The sequence below is a fragment of the Apium graveolens genome, chromosome 7 (genome assembly GCF_009905375.1).
Source record: "Apium graveolens cultivar Ventura chromosome 7, ASM990537v1, whole genome shotgun sequence".
NCBI classification, from domain to species: domain Eukaryota; kingdom Viridiplantae; phylum Streptophyta; class Magnoliopsida; order Apiales; family Apiaceae; genus Apium; species Apium graveolens.
This window is the reverse complement of record NC_133653.1, coordinates 35,430,023-35,447,790: the sequence shown is the minus strand read 5'-3', so window position 1 is coordinate 35,447,790 and position 17,768 is coordinate 35,430,023. Positions and strand designations below refer to the sequence as shown.

Here is a 17,768-nt window from a genome sequence, read left to right as displayed (position 1 = left end):
AAATTTCTAATTAAATAATTATGAGGATCAAAATTTGAGAAATTACAACATGACATGCCAAATACTTTACATTAACCACATTATCCATTAATTTATACAATGAAGAGATGCATTGGACACACTTTTAGTCCTTGCCCTTTTCTCCATTCAAAAGTATAAAGTGATTTCAAGTTACAATAATTACATAGCTATCATTCTTTTCTGTTTTGCTAATTTTCAACAAAATAGACATGCACTCTTCTATCACTACTGAAGTTTGAAACTCCAATCTTTTGCTACTACAAAGGGTGGTAAACTATTGTGGGATACATAAAGTAAACTGAAACCTTTTCAAGGGAAAAGAATAATGAACTAAATATATGTGGCAGGACTTCAAATTCGAATTCCTCTCTGGTAGATTAACTCTGAAGCTCAAAAGTTTCCTTGGTTCGTATTACTCAGGCGTGCTCAACATGGATTGAACCTACTTTCATCAGTGCAATTCCCTTTGATTTTCCTCTAGAGCTTTAAACCATGTAACATTGTTCAGACAGAAAGGAAAATTTCTATCACGTAAAATAGAGAACTGGACTGCTGGACTGATTTCACAGTTTTATAACCAGAACCAATGAGGCAACAATGAGAAGGAGATATTTTACATCTTTGTCGTAAATACCTAAAGAATGAACAAATGATAAGTCAATAATTGTTCTTATAAATATATATATTCAAGTCCAAGGGCAATATGTAGCAAATACACCCGGTATATCTCTAGTAAGTAGGGTATGTGGAGGTTAAGATGTACCTATACTTTACTCCTACATCTAAAATTAGGGAGTTTTGTTCCTTGGATTTAAGAAAGTATAGTAGAAAAGTTACAAAAGATTTTGAAATCATGAATATTTATCTAAATTCTTGGTTTTAAAAAAAAACAGTTGTGATTGTTTTGAAAAAACTGCGGAAACTGCAAATATATAAATAAATAAATAAACCATCTACAAGAGATAAATAATGTAAAAAAAGGAAAATTATCTGATTGAACAAATAAAGGCATGTAACAAAATACGATAACATCAAACAACATAGAGGATATTCATACTATGATAAACAGCAAAGAAAATAGAAATAAACATTGAAAAATTCCACGAAACTTCACTTCCATGGAAAAGAAGATTTCTTTTGTAGCCTCGCCATAAAACTTTCAAAATGAGGAATTTATGCATTTAAGCTTATGGTCTGTAATGGGTGCACAAATTGTGACTCCAGTACTTAAGGGTCAAGACTTCATGGTTACAAATAAAGAACAATTTTAATCATTTTAGCAATTATTTATGATGAACCGTTTGCCAGTTGATAATAAAATAATACTTCTATAGGTTATTGTCTTCGGGAGCAATAACAAAATTATAATAATATTATTCCAAATGCTATGTAGCTGCTACTAAAGTAGTCTTCTTACTAGTTCTCATGTTATTACCATAATTAAACTGCTACATAGACAGTTTTCTAGCTTCTATTATCTTATCTTTAAAGAGTAAGGATAACTCTCTAACTATAAATATATAATTTTTTTTTAAAAAAAACTGTTTTCAGGACTGTAATCACTAAATCGTATTTGTCCAACTTTACAAAGTAGATATCCCCCTAATCTTTTTTAAATATAAGGCATCTCTACATTAGCATATTTCGAAGTAGTAAACCTTACTTTTCTGTCCAGATGCTGCCGCAGGAAGCGCAGGAATTTTGACAGCTGCAATGCAACAATAATATGTCTATAAGAATATTCTAGAAAAGCTGACCATGTATAACACTGTACTAAAGAAGATTATGTTATGAACTTTTAACATAAACCAATTTACTAACTCTTATTGCATGATTGAGCTGGCAACTGAGAAGTAGATGGCCAAGGGGCAGGGATGTTATCATTCAGATCACAAAGGAAGCTGATCCCTGAATATTGGTCAAATATTACATCGGATGGCATGCTAGGTAAAAGGCATCCCGACTCTGAAAAGAAAGTGAAGTGAGTTATTGATGCCAAATTATTATATAAATGTATCAATAAAGAGAAGGCAATAAGTTCCGGCTGGTGCCTCCCTCAGCTACTTAGTTTTCACTGAAGTATATCAACAGTTTGAAAAACTAGATCAAGTTGGTGGGTATAAGGAACGTCAACAGAGAGAAAATTAAGTAGGCAGAGATGCTGAGAAATAGATTTCAAAGAGCAACAGGGGCTGAGGCTAATTCATGAAGAGAAACAGAACGCGACATTCATTAATATAATGTGGGATCGCTATTTGACACAGTTAATGATTTCTTCTCTTTTTTTGAGGGAAGTTAATAATGACTTAATTTAATATTATAATTTTGTTTTAAGAATGGTTTCTGGTCTCAAAATGGGTTGCAAAAAAAAAATTGCTAGCAGATATCTTAAGAGGTACAAAATTGCTTTCAACAGAATCAAAGTTTTCTGATTTCTGGACGTCTCTATCAACATATATTATCTCTATGTTTCTTTTTAAATAAAATGACTTGCTAACAAAATAGTTACCTTTTGGTCCAACTGGGCGCATTCAAAAAGTTCATTCCCACGTTGAGAACACCAAACACAAAGAAAAAGTGTATTAGTCTTAGCATTGAGGATGGGACATTGACGCACACGTTACATTCACCTGGATTTGACATCATCAAAACGACTAACCTTGGAGGGAAAAGTCCTTTAGACTAATATGGCAGAGCTCATAAACATTTTTGGTAATGTTTTCTTTCTGAAGTTTCATTCCCAGTGTTGCAGCACAGTCTAAAGCTTGCAAGTTGGTTGTGAAGCTCTGTTTCTGCAAATGAGATGCATAGCCTGCTATGGCATTGCAGCATGCTCTTTGGTCACTTACCCCATCCTGACAACCTAACTTAACAGGGCTCACATTGGGGAAGACCAATGGGCAAACTGAAAAAGATATTAAAAATCAGCACAAGGATATCAATAAATTGATAGCAGCAGTGGATATGAAAGCAAGGTTAGCATCATCTATTCTAATCACATAGCGAAACAAAGAACTGAATTCTCATCAGAAGTATGAGAAAATAATAAATTTGTAAGAAATATATAAAGTTACACATGTAGCTATTTTGCAGGTAGAATGATAATCAAATATTCTTTTTGACTCCTAATACACAGAGTTAACTGTAGGATGTCAATCTCTGATTAGGTTTGGCAGAGCTATGTAATTGATAATAACTGTTGGGTAGCACCTAAGCCTTTTCCAGAGCAATTATAAGAATGCATTCTCCAACTGTAAATACTATGTGAAACTTATAATAGTTGTTAAATTTCTATTTCAATACTTTGCTACAATATTAGATTTGCATGCAGCAATGCAACGTAAGGAGTATGCTCATTCCTAGGTCACCTTTGTTTATCTTGCAATTAGATAATCCTCTAAGGACCTTTTTTGCTTGAGAAGGATTGTGTTTGTTTGCCAACCATCGTAGTACAATATTTCTGCAATCACCAACCCTAGTAGACTGGTCAGTCACTGCATGACGTCCATCAATGCTCATAAGGTCATAAGCTTTCAATGCAAGCTTTTTAGCAGCTTCTGATATAGCATTCTGGCAAACTTGCTCACAACATTCATTAACGAGATCAATCTTTTCACAGGCGCTGATAAGATTAGATGTATCAACTACGCTCTCAAATTCATCAACATCTTTGACTGGGCAAGAACCTTCTGTGAGGTTTGACGCATGAATTGAACATATCTGCTGCAAACTATTGTTGGCACCCTGACTCACTAGAATTTTCTGAAAATCTGACAGGCAGTGCTTTGCAGATGTTCCATTCAAAGCAAGCTCTTTGCTGATTTTACTTGATTGACCAATAAGGACTGTTAAAGTCGCTTCCACTTGTGGACAGCATACAACATTAGCGAGATATGGTGCAAATGTTGCAACACAATCAATGGACGCGTCATTCATCATGCTCTGAACAGCACCAAAGTCTAGCAAACATTGTCCTGCAAGACCAAAAAGGGCTCAGCATGCTACTGATGAAACATGTATTTAAGTCTCTTGCCTTTGGGCCCCTGCCCCTCTTAAGTGAAAAAAAATACCTGATAACTTTGGGACACTACTATAATTAGTAAATGGTGCCAGTGGAGAAGGAGCCAAAAGAGGAAGAAAGGGCTGAGGAGCTGCAGTTGGGGAGATTAAAGGCAAAAGAGGTTCGCTGTTTCCATTCAATATCGCAGGACTCGGATTTTCCAATGAATTGCAACAGGATCCAAATAGGCCTAAGCACACAAGTTCCATAAAAAGTATTAGTTCCATATCTGTTACTTACTATGGAAGATTAAACATTATTTAACACAAGAGCACGCAACTTAGCAAGCAATAAGAGGTTGCATGAATGTATTATATATTGGGAACAAAGATAAATTAGAAAATGCATAACATTACAAGGATGGAAACATAGGAAACAATAGATACACAGCAGTAAACCGTGTCAAAGCTGGCATGGATATATTTGTGCTCGGACACAGATGCTAGTTAATAAAACATGGGTACTATATCTTTTCCATACATGTTTCATTTTTATTACTTAATAATGGAAGTTCACAGGAACAAGTTAACAAAAAATAAAGTTCCCAGGAATGAAATCTTTGGTTGGAGCTTCATTTTACATATCCAACATTGACTTCTCATCAAGTATGACCACTGTTTGATTTATAGAATAAGGACATAGCTTTTGGTACACAATGAGCCAAGCGACACTCTAGAGAGATCATATGCAAGTCAAGTTACAAAATATTTTAAATAAGTAAATGGTTCATTATAGGCTGCCCTTAAATCTAGTAACTTAAATCTTGATAACTAAATCTTACTATTGGCATGGAAATATATACAAAATATAAACCGAAACAAATGTAATAGCAGAAATCAGCTTCTTCCAGCACCACATTATGAAAAAAAATGCTACAATTTGTAAAGGCTCAAATTGTACTTATAAATCATTCAATTATTCTATAACATAATAGTTCCTAACTAATCTTCTAAGAGAAAGCTACTGAAATTAACACAAAACTTCTCCTAGGCCATCTTTTTAGTCACAAAACATGCTATTTGAGCAACACTGATACAATGTAATGCCGGCATTATTAACAAAAACCAAGGAACTAAAAAGTACTAATCCCAAAAGGGTACAATTTAAACCAAAAAAAATACCCATTACAGAATGTTTTAAAAAAAATTAGATACAAATTGGAATCTAAGCCCAATAATGTGGAAAGTTGTGAACTTTCAAGAAACCCATCAACTAAACACCCAAAAGAGCACAGATCACACATTAACAAAGAAACCCCAGTTCAGAAATTCAAGAATTAACACAAGAAAACACAAATACTTACATACAACCACAATGAGAAGATAGAGATAGATACACATATTTTGCACCACCAATTGCCTCATGCCAGCTGCTCTGTAAAACCCAAGAAATGTCTGTTTATTAGTGTGTCTCTATATGTAGACTAAGCAGTTGAAGAAGCTAAGAGGGATGGTTTGAGCTGAAGTTTTGTGTTAGAAGTTGAAATTAGAAAAAGAGGAGAGAGAGAGAGAGAGAGAGAGAGAGGAGGGTGGGGTTTGAAGTAATAAAGAAAGGAGTGAAGAGGGAGTTGAGTTTGGGGGGGTGCCATGAATGAATAAGGAGCAGCAGGTAAGTATTGTGGGGTCAAAAGCAGCCCATCAGCTATGTAATAGCTGTCTCCAAATTAATACCCCCCCTCCTCCTTTACTACCCCCCTTGAACTATAAATATTTATACACTTTCATCTACTAGTATTTCTTTAGATTTCTGAAAAAAAAAAAAATTGATAATCAAGGGTCTAGAACCTGCTAATCCATATTTAAGTCAATTTTAAAAAGAGTTAGCACCTTATCACACCATATGTTGAATGCATGTATTCACCTGTAATCTAAAATTTTGGATGGCAAGCTCTTGTACTACTGGGGACTCTACTGTTGAGCTAGCCTGGTAGAGTGAGATTTCGAAGTTGGACTTTTGTATTTATGTTTTCATGGACATTCGAGGAAAAATTATAAATTTAAATTATTTTAATTAATTTAACAGCACAACTATAACTTCATCCGAAAACACACCAAATATACTTCTCCGAAGAAAGTGATGGAATTTAGTTTCCTAGTCATGTGCAACTTGTTTCGCATTAAAATCCATGAATGCCCTTTTTATATTTCTCTTGAACAGCCTCCTGTAATCCTATTACACTTCACATCAACCACACGTCATATGTGAAGAAAGATTCCACCTCATTTTATATTTGTCTTTTCTTTTCTATAATTGGATGTTTAAATAAAAGATTTTATTCAACACAATAAACTCTGTTACAATATGGAACTGTCCTCTCTCAGTGATGAACAAAATATCACGAGAGCTGCTAGGGTTACAATGAATAATAACTTCGATAATGATAACACTTATAGTGTAAACCCTATGTCTGTGTTTATATACTACACAGTTACAAGATAAATTCTAATTGATATGGAATATAATTCTGCTTCCTAAAATATATCAACTAGTTATCTTTTCTTCCAAGTATTCTATTCTTCATAGAATTCTTTCTTCATGCATAATTCTTTCTGTCTTAGTCTCGATCTTCTTTCCTTTCAATCAGCCACCTGCTTTATCTAAACGTCATCTTAAGTCCTGATATTATCTCCTGATAAATATCTTCTGATAACTTAAGTTCTGATATTTTAAGTTTTGTCTTCAGTATAAGTGCTGATTTTCAGTTAAGTACTGATTTTTCCTGTTAGGTAAGATCTGAAAACTAAACACAAATCATATTACACATGACATTATCAAATATATCTAACAATCTCCCCCAACTTGTAAATTAGCATAATATACAAGTTCAATAGATATTTGATGATGTCAAAAATATTAAGTACAAATGCATGAGAATTTGACTAGATAACTACAACTTACAGTCCTTTCAGCTTTACCATCTTAAGGTCTGATAACAGTTTCAGTCTGTATACACTTCAGAATTTAAGCAGTTGTAGATCTTTGACTTGGCTTCAATTTCTGATCTCTTTGATATCAGGAGCTGTTCTGAGATAGTTCTTCAACAAACATCTCTCAGCATATTCAAGTTCATTGACCATCCTCCTTTTAGCATTTATCAATTCAGCTGTATCTTCACCAGTTTGAAAAATAGCTGCTCTGAGATCATTTATCTTAGCTTTTCTTATCTCCTGATCTAGTCTGATCAGATATGCCTTGTCAGACTCTAGATTGAATTCCACAGCCTTATAACCTAGAAAAGTAGTTATAATCTTAGCAGAGTTAGGCTTCATTTCGAAAATATCACCTCTGTGATCTCTATACTTGGAACAGTATGTGCTGTCAGACTTTACAGAATAAAGCTTCTTATGTCTTTGAATTTGAGATTTTAAATAACCTGCAACACTATCTGTTAATCTGTCTTTCACTTGAAGTAGGAATAGAACATGTTCCAGTTCCTCAAAATACTTCAGTGGTATAGCATTCTGCCTAATCTGGTATACCCTTCCATCTGTCATAAAATATAACAAGATGTGTTCTTTCAAAAAGGTATGGTAAACCATTTGTACAGATTCAAGTCGATTCAATCTTTCAGGAGTTGCTCCAACACCTGATTCACTTAAGGAAGTTGGATCATTGGTAGTGTTATGTACTCTTCTTTCATCAGAACTACCCAATCCAGATTTATCTCTTGCTTCCTTTCCTTTAACAACTCTTGCTTCAAAACTACTTGTTGCAGTCTTCAAAGGTTGAGCCTGTTTAGCTTTGGTGAATCCTGGTAGGAGTATCTTTGAAGGTTTAACATGAGCAATGTCAGAGGTTTCCTTTTCCTTATCTTCTGATATCAAGCCAACTTGAGCTATGTCAGAGGTTGCTTGCTTCACTGTCATATCAGAACTTACTACATCTTAACTCTGAACAACATGAGCCATGTCAGATGTTGTTTGAAAAATCTTCTTTTGCATCAGAGTAAGATTAGCATCTTCTTCATCATCAGTTATTTCTTCATCCATGACTGGCATATAAACCTTTACAGGTTCATCAACTTTTTCTTTGCCCTTGGATCAATTTCCACTTGTGATTTGGCTTTGGTTGCCTCAGAACTTGTTCTTTCCTTTATCACAATACCCTTAGGCTTTGGAAATTTCTTTTCAACAACAGAAGCTTTAGATTTTGTCTTGACACCTTCTGCTTTGAGTCTAGCTTCTTCTTCCTTTAGACTCTGGTCTGTCTATCACCACAAACCTAGTGATCTCACTTCCAAGAAGACGCAGAGCTAAGAGTCAAGATGCGGGTTCATCTGACGAGCTGGATTTTGAGAAATGACGTAAGTAATAGATCGAAAAGTACTAAAATCTTTACAGTTTACACTTTCGATTGAGAAAGCGGCGGGCCCAAAGATCTCTCCAATAGTTCCATTCCTGGATTTTCTTTAAGAAATAACTGCTTTGAAATTTCTTCATCAAGTTCCAGATGTTTAACAGAACTTATCCTTTTACCAATATCAGAACTTATTCTTCTCCCAGTATCAGAGCTTGTTCCTTGACTTGTAATTCTAGCTTTACTTGATAAAAATCCTTTGCCTTGACCTTGACCTCTACCCTTATTAGAGTTTCCCTGGTCATCATTTCCATCATCCTTTCCTTTCAGTGTCTGAATAGATTTGCATTTGGACTTAATTACTTTCTCCCCCTTTTTGGCATCAACAGGTAAAAGAAGAGAGACAAGCAATTCCACTGAGGATTGGATCTCATTGAGTTGATTTTGATGAGAAGCTTGATTCTTCATAATTTCTTCAATTTGAGTTTGTTGCTTCTCCTGAGTTTTCTCAATATAGGCAATTCTGTCAAAGGTTGGCTTGAAAAATCTGTTCTTTTCAAGTTTCACATTCATATCTTGCTGGATCAAAGTTTCTTGAATTTTATTCACCTTGGCATGAGTTGTTGAGTGTTGACCCTGAAGGTGCCTAGTACTCAATGCAGTAACTCTCAGCTGTGCCTTGAAATCATCATTTAACAGCATTTCATCAGCTTTTTCCAGATGCTCAGCAAGAATCTTTTCAGAAGGAACAAAACTAACTGTGTTCCATTCCTTAATCCACTCCTTTCCTCTAGGAGTTTCACTCCAAGGTACTGGTGCTTCCCCTGTAACAAACTTCTTGACTAAATCAGCTTTATTAACTGTTTGTTGAGGTGCATGTCCTGATGGACCAGCTGCATCAGCATCTAAATTAGCAGCAGCTTCACCAGTAGTTTCTTCATTGGCAGCATCAGAACTTGTAGATCCTGCAATATCAGTATCCTCTGATAAAATAGCAGTATGTGAGGCTATAGAGGCTTTAACATCATCCTCTAAATTCTGATCTGCAGCCAGGTTCTGATCAACATCCAAAATTGATGTTGTTGGTGGAGTGAGTTGAATTGGTGGAGCTTCCAAGTACAAAACCTCAGGCACAATCAAGTTATGAATATCAATTTCAGCACTTGTACCTGGTTCTTCAGTATGTACTGGATCAACTATAGGTGACATAGGAGGTATAGGCATTCTGTCTTTAGCAGTTTCTGGTTATGCAGAAGGAAGTGCTTCAATAACAATTGGTTCTGTTGAGATCAGAGATTCCTGATCCCCTTCCTTAGCTGCTTCCACTACATCTGAATCTGACTCAACTATGTCCCTGTGAGCTCTCTGTTTCTTTAATTTCTTCAATGGTGGAGACACTGTAGTAGCTTTATCATTAAATTTTAACTTTCTAAGCCTTTTGAGGGGCCTAGAACTCCTAGTTACAGTGTCTTTCTGAGAAGAAACCTTCTCAGCTTCTACAATAACAGGTTCTGATATGGGAACCTGTTCCTCAGTATCTGATTCATCTCACAGAATAATTCTCCTTCTCTTCTGTAGAGGCTGAGGTACTTTCTTAGTCCTCTTGGGTTTGGAAGATGAAGGCTTCACTGTAGAATCTGAAGGTTGAGGTTGAGAAGTTTGAGGTGTTTGTGTAGAGGTGGTAGATGCTGATGGATGAGGTTCTGATGGTTGGACATCAGGATATAGTTCAGTGTATTTAACTGGATCATAGGTTATTAAGGCTTGTTTGACAGATAAAGGAACTAGGAGGGATCGTAACATAGCCTTCTTATTATCAGTAGATAATAAGTCATTAAAAGCTCTTTTAGCTAGTCTGAATGATGAAATTAATTCACTAGTTGATTGGGGCTTATCATCACAACAAAAACTATAGATAAGCTGACAGAATCTAGCAAAGTAAATAATATTTCTGTCTTCTGTCATTCTATCCCCAATAAAACCTAAGACAACACTTGCATAATCAAAATCAGTTTGATTTATGAGAGCATACCCGATTTGTTGGCTGAATATGGGGATTGCATCGAAATTAGAACATTTGTTTGCAAAAGCCTTGGTTATGCAGTCAAATAAGAAACTCCATTCCCTCCTTATTTAAGATCTCTTCAACTGACCCAGCTTTTCCAATGTCCTCTCATACCCCAACTGGCCATCATGTTTTGAAGAACTGGCTCTTCAACAGTAGAATAAACACAGTTCTCAGGCAGCTGCAGTGCTTGTCGAACCGTAGCCAATGTCACGACATGCTCATCCTCCCCTGATGAAAAAATAATACTTGGGGACCCTTGAGCACCACCATCATCATATACTCCGCTTCTCCAGAACTCCAGCACTTGAGTACCGGAGACTGCATCAGGTTCGGTCAAAGCGTACCCAATATCAGATTTAGCAAGAAAGTCTTGAATGAAGTGAAGTTCTGATGGGGCTTCTAACTTGCTAAGAACAGCGGAGAAGTTATTAGGAACAAACTTAGCTCTATCAAAAATTACGTCTTTTGGTGCCATCTCTGTAAGAAATTAAGTGAATAAGAGAATGTTTGCAAAATGTTTGTAAAAAGTCCTGAGAGAAAAATAACTTCAGAAAATAAAAGAGAGAGAGAGAGAGAGAGAGAAAGTAAAAGAGATATAGAATAGAAAAGTAAGTAAAAGATTAGTAAATCTTTTATCTCTCATATATATACTCTCTCCACTCAACAATTGTATTTTTGAAGCATGGGATACACTTTACACCTGGCACCATGTGAACAGTCAGTAAATGGTTAGATAAAGAGTTAATGGGCACGTAAAATAAGCAATAATTACCGTGCACATGCAGTTTTTCAGGACATACACGTTAACCACTAACCCTTACTGATTATGACCGTTTTATCTCACATTAACCAATATTCTGTAAAAATATTATCGTTCAGGTAATGACCAAAAATAAACCAAGTAAATAAATACTGCCACATCAGCATCAAAACTTGATTATTATCAGGATTTAAAAGTCATCAGAATATGGCTCCTTAACTCGAAAAGTGAATGTGTATTCCTGTAATTCTTCACACAAATACTGATATGTCCTCAGAATTTATGCAATCTGACACATAGACTGTTCATCTAAAACAACATTTATCACCACAGTAATTTTCATCATTCATATGGAGTGTATGTGTGTGCATTAATCTAAATATCAGACAAAAAGTAAAGTCTGATTCACTTCAGTACATCTAAGAAATAAGGCATAACTAAGAACTTTACTCAAAATCTGTCATTATTCTGAAGTCTACTTTAGAATGAGTTCATGCATGAGTCCACCTCAACTGTTTTGTGCTCATTTTATGCATCTTTTGAAATTCCATTTTACAGTGGCTTCTCAGTGTAAGTGAGTCACGACTGCTTTTCAGAATTTATGTTGTTATCAGAGTATTTCTCCAGTAATCATAGAGTGTGAAAAGTCACCAAGAAAATTTTATTTTGCTTTTCTAATGCATATTACTTAATACCAGCAATGCACTTGGGTCTCCCTTCCCCATTTTTACTCTAGAACTCAAAGGAGTACCTGATATTTATTTCTTTTCTTTTCTTTTTCCTTTGATAAGTGAGGCTTATCAGCACTTAGTACATCCACCATATTTACTAACATCAGAACTTAACAAATAAGAAGCATTATTCTAGTTTTTGACTTAGTAATAAGATACACAAAGTAAACTTAACTAAGCTCAATATCAGAATTTGCTTGTGTTAAAAGATTTCCACATAAACAATTACTTCAAACATGGGATCTTTAGTATATTAATGACTACTAGGTCAGCATCTAGCACAGTTATCCTCATTGGATTGAATAGTCACAGAAACATTAATATCACTATCAGAGTTTAGAAATTCACATCAGACAACATTCAGCACTTAAGCAAATTTCAATTTAAGCACAAAATACACAAAAATAGTAATATCTGTAAATACTGATCATTAAATCTGATGTATCAGAACATAAACTAAGCAGATTTAGAGAAAGAACCTGAAACCATTCCAAGTTCATTTACCAATCTTGTAAAAGTAGCTTCAGATAGTGATTTTATGAAGATATCTGCTAGTTGTTGATCTGTTGAAACAAAACACAATTCCACTGTACCTTCATCCACATGTTCCCATATGAAGTGGTACCTAATGCTGATGTGCTTTGTCATTGAGTGTTGAACTGGATTACCTGTCATAGCAATAGCACTTTGATTATCACAATAAATAGGGATTTTAGAAAAATTCTAACCCATAATCCAGTAACTGATTCTTCATCCAAATAATCTATGCACAACAGCTTCCTGCAGCAATGTATTCTGCTTCTACAGTTGATGTGAAAATTGACTTCTGTTTCTTGCTAAACCAAGAAACTAATCTACCTCCAAGAAATTGGTAGCTTCCACTTGTGCTTTTCCTGTCAATTTTGCATCCTGCAAAATCTGAATCTGAGTAACCTATTAGCTTAAAGTCTGATTCTCTAGGATACCACAATCCCAGATCATCTATACCATTAAGGTACTTGAAAATTCTTTTCACAGCTGTTAAGTGAGGTTCTCTTGGATCTACTTATGAAAGGTATAAGTAGTTTGAGGTACTCTTGCAGTTAGATAGAGTAGAGAGCCAATCATACCTCTGTAATCAGTAATATCTACTGATTTACCAGTATCCTTATCCAACTTAGTTGCAGTGGCCATAGGAGTGGATGCACTTGAATAATCTTGCATTCCAAACTTTTTCAACAAATTTTTGGTGTACTTAGATTGACAAATAAAAGTTCCTTCTTCATTCATCTTAACTTGAAGGCCCAGAAAATAGTTAAGTTCTCCCATCATACTCATTTGATATCTTGACTGCATCAGCTTGGCAAACTTCTTACAAAGTCTGTCATTTGTAGAACCAAAAATGATATCATCAACATATATTTGCACCAAAAGTAAGTCCTTTTCATGGTTGAGGTAGAACAGTGTTTTGTCAATAGTCCCTCTGTTAAATCCACTTTCCAGAAGAAACTGAGCTAAAGTCTCATACCATGCTCTTGGAGCTTGTTTAAGGCCATAAAGTGCTTTATCAAGCATGTAGACATGATTGGGAAATTTGGGATCTACAAAGCCTGGAGGTTGTTCAACATATACCTCTTCTTCCAATTCTCCATTGAGAAAAGCACTTTTCACATCCATTTGAAAGACTTTAAACTTCTTGTGAGCAGCATAAGCCAAAAATATCCTTATGGCTTCCAATCTAGCAACTGGTACAAATGTTTCATCATAATCCATTCCCTCATGTTGAGAGTATTCTTTTGCAACCAGCCTTGCTTTGTTCCTTGTAATTATGCCATCACTGTCAGTTTTGTTTCTGAACACCCACTTTGTACCAACAACAGACATGTTCTTTGGTCTTGGCACTAGGGTCCAGACTTTATTTCTTTCAAATTCATTTAACTCTTCTTGCATTGCTTGCACCCAATCATCATCTTGAAGAGCTTCTTCCACTTTCTTTGGTTCAGTCTAAGATAGAAAAGAATGATAGAGACATTCATTTGATGTAGCTGTTCTAGTTCTGACACCTGCATCAGGATTTCCAATTATTAAGTCAGGTGAATGTGCTTTAGTCCACTTCCTTGCAGATGGAAGGTTATCTCTAGAACTGGGTGCTCCCCCATGATCCATGCTGTCTCCATCAATATTTTCTAATGCTCCCCCTGAAATTATGCTCTCTGAGTTGGATCCTTCAGAATTTGAGTTTCCAGAAATATTAGAACATGAGTTTCCAGAATTATCAGAACTTGGCCCATCAGATCTTGACGAATCAGAACTTGAAGAGCCTATTGTAGATTCTGATACTTCTTGAGATGTGGTTGGATCTTCAGTATGCTCCCCCTGCACAGGTGCATCTTTTTTTGGCGTAGTCACCACAGTTTCAATAACATCAGAGTTTAATCCATCAGAGTTTGCAGTATCAGGATTTAGACTGTCAGGAGTTACAGAATCAGAATTTAAAACTTCATTCTCAAATCTCAGTTGATCATGATCATTGAAATCTTCAAGTCCAGTAATCTTCTTATCATCAAAAGAGACATTGATAGATTCCATGACAACCCTTGTTCTTAAATTGTAGACTCTGAAGGCTTTTGTGGAAAGTGGATATCCAACAAAAATTTCTTCATCAGCTTTTAGATCAAATTTGGATAGCTGTTCGGGATGAGTTTTAAGAACAAAACACTTGAATCCATATACATGAAAATACTTCAGATTTGGCTTCTTTTTCTTCACCATCTCATATGGTGTTTTTCCATGCTTGTTGATAAGTGTTGCATTCTAAGTAAAACAAGCAGTCTGCACAGCTTCAGCCCAAAAGTAGGTTGACAACTTTGCTTCATCAAGCATAGTTCGTGCAGCTTCAATAAGAGTTCTATTCTTTCTTTCAACAACTCCATTTTGCTGTGGAGTTCCAGGAGCAGAAAATTCCTGCTTTATTCCATGGTCTTTGCAGAACTCTTCCATGATCAAATTCTTGAACTCAGTGCCATTATCACTTCTTATGATCTTCACAGAATCTTTGACCAATTTATCCAGTTGTTTGACATGATCAATCAAGATAGATGTAGTTTCACTTTTTGTGTGCAAGAAATACACCCATATGTATCTGGTGAACTCATCCACTATGACCATAGTATATTTCTTCTTTATAATAGACATGACATTCACTGGACCAAATAGATCAACATGTAGTAGGTGATAAGGCTCAAGAATTGATGATTCAGTCTTGCTCTTGAATGAAGATTTTCTTTGTTTTGCCTTCTGACATGAATCACAAAGGCCATCAGGAGCAAATACTGATTTTGGCAGTCCTCTCACAAGATCTTTCTTGACTAGTTCATTTATATTATTAAAATTTAAATGAGAGAGTTTCTTGTGCCAATCCCAGCTTTCTTCAATTGATACTCTACTCAACAGACAGATCGCAGAACCATCAGTACTTGTTGAAAGCTTGGCTTTATAAATGTTACCATTCCTATATCCTTTCAGAATAATTTCTCCTGTAGATTTGCTTACAACTTCACAGTGTTCTTCAAAGAAATTCACATGATAACCTCTGTCACAGATTTGACTCACACTCGGCAGATTGTGTTTATGTTCTGAGACCAGAGCTACTTTTTCAATGATGACATTCCGAAGATTGATATTGCCATATCCCAGAGTTTTTCCAATGTTTCCATCTCCATAAGAAACACCTGGGCCAGCTTTCTCCACAAAGTCTGATAGCAGGGCTTTATTTCCAGTCATATGTCCTGAACATCCACTGTCCAGAACTAGGATGTTTTTCCTGTTGCCCTGCAATCACAAAGACCACTAATGATTAGTTTTAAGGACCCAGACTTGCTTGGATCCTTCGGCCTATTTAAGTTTGTTAACATTTGCAGCGGATTTAGCGCATCACAGTTTATGTTAACATTTTTCTTATCAGAATTTGCAATATCAGACTTTGCATCAGAACTTACACTATAAGGAATAATATCAACTTTCTTTACAGAAGGTTTTATTTGATAATAATCATAGTACAAACTATGATATTCCTTACAAGTATAAACGAAATGCCATAAACTACCACAATGAAAACAAGGATTTTGTGGCTTATATCTAACAGACTGACTCTTAACTCCTGACTTTGAAGGTAAGGAGTTTATTTCTTATTCTTCCTGCAAAAAGAAGCCAGATGGTTAGATTTTCCACGGTTATGACATGTTTTTCTAGGAGCATTAGGAACAGGCTTATAATTGTTACTTTTGTTCACCCCTTCCTTTCCATTCCTATTTTTCCTAGGTGGCTTTACCTTGTTTACATTCTTTACATCTTTCAGCTTATGTTTAAGCTGCTTCTTAGTCATTAAGCCTATGTTAACTTTAGTTGGCTTATCCTGTTTAGGTTTGTTAGAAGTTACTTTCTCCTTAACTTCTGATTTCTCAATATCAGACTTTGCAGTTACAAACTTAACAGGATTTACCTTTGGTTTTTGTTTAACAACTATAGGCTCAGTTTCTAAAGTTCCCTTACTGTTCTTATCATCTCCATAACCTAAGCCCTCTTTCCAGTTTCCACTACTAATAATATCATGAGTTGCTTTACCAGAGTTAGTCCAAGTCCTGATAATCTTTCTTTCCTTTTCTAACTCAGTTTTTAGAGATTCATTCATTTTTAGCACTTCATCCCTAATATAAAAGGCATCATCTCTATCTTTCTGAGTTTGATGGAACATGACAAACTCTTTTTCTAAATAATCATTCCTCTTTTTATAAGCAAGATTTTTAGAAGTTAATCTTTTACATGTTAGAGTTTGATCTTTATAACTAATGAACATGGTCTTAAGATATCTACTCAACTCAGTAATATCATCAGTATGAAAGGCATAAGTAGTTTGAGGTACCTTTAAGTCAGCAGTATCAGAACTGCTATCAGCATTTGCCATCAAGGCATAGTTTTCCTCATCCTCAGAATCTGAAGCATCTGACCAGCTTTTCTTCTTTGTGACAAGAGCCTTGCCTTTGTCACTTTTCCCTTTTCTGCAATCTGGAGATATGTGGCCTTTTTCACCACAGTTGTAGCATTTAACATTTGAGTAATCTCCTCTGTCAAACTTTCCTCCTTTGCCTTCAGATTTTTTGAAACCTTTCTTATCAGAACTTGCACCTTTCCTGGAAAACTTCTTTCCTCTCCTGAATTTCCTGTATGCAATCTTTGTGATTCCTTTCACCATAAGATCACACAGCTTCATCATCTCCTCATCAGGGTCCATCTCAGGTATACTTTCAGTTTCTGAGTCATCATCACTATCAGAACTTGATGACTCAGTATCATACTTTGTGATGAGAGCCTTTCCCTTGCCTTTCTTTGAGGCAACAACTTTGGGACTTTCCTCCTCAGCCACAAAAGCAACTGTCCTTGACTTTCTTCCATTCCTCTTGCTTCTTTGTTCCATCTCAAGTTTATGAGTCTTGAGCATCCCATAAATTTCATCAAGAGTTTTTTCATCAAGATTATAGTTTTCTCTTATTATTGTGGCCTTCAAATCCCATCTTTCAGGAAGAGCTAATAGGAATTTAAGATTTGAATCTTCAATATCATACTCTTTGTCAATTAGTGACAAATCATTCAAGAGTTTGACAAATCTATCATATAAATCAGTTAATGATTCATCAGGCTTTGAGTCAAATTGCTCAAACTCTTGAGTGAGTATAGTCTTCCTGTTCTTCTTGATTGAATAAGTTCCCTGACACCTTGTTTCCAAAGCATCCCATATCTCTTTTGCAGTCTTGCATTGAATTACCCTATTTGACATGACATTATCAATGGCACTAT

The 17,768-nt window shown here is 35.5% G+C and overlaps 1 protein-coding gene across 1 annotated transcript; it reads right to left on the bottom strand.

The window, feature by feature from the left end:
- Window positions 1-55: 55 nt before the first annotated feature.
- On the bottom strand, window positions 56-5,758 carry LOC141671581 (putative GPI-anchored protein At1g61900). The gene is made up of 7 exons (XM_074477863.1): window positions 5,385-5,758; window positions 4,092-4,271; window positions 3,390-3,995; window positions 2,681-2,926; window positions 1,843-1,986; window positions 1,685-1,729; window positions 56-655 (listed from the first exon to the last, which is right to left on the bottom strand). Exons 1-7 carry the CDS (start codon window positions 5,443-5,445, stop codon window positions 585-587), a joined length of 1,353 nt encoding a protein of 450 aa, XP_074333964.1. The 5' UTR covers window positions 5,446-5,758; the 3' UTR covers window positions 56-584.
- Window positions 5,759-17,768: the final 12,010 nt, after the last annotated feature.

Excerpts from the sequence above, each read along its gene's own strand:
- LOC141671581 (XM_074477863.1), bottom strand. The coding sequence starts at position 5,445 with ATGAGGCAATTGGTGGTGCAAAATATGTGTATCTATCTCTATCTTCTC. Across the intron at positions 3,996-4,091 it reads TAGTGTCCCAAAGTTATCAG|GACAATGTTTGCTAGACTTT; the intron begins GTATTTTTTTTC and ends TTGGTCTTGCAG. Across the intron at positions 2,927-3,389 it reads TAATTGCAAGATAAACAAAG|TTTGCCCATTGGTCTTCCCC; the intron begins GTGACCTAGGAA and ends TATCTTTTTCAG.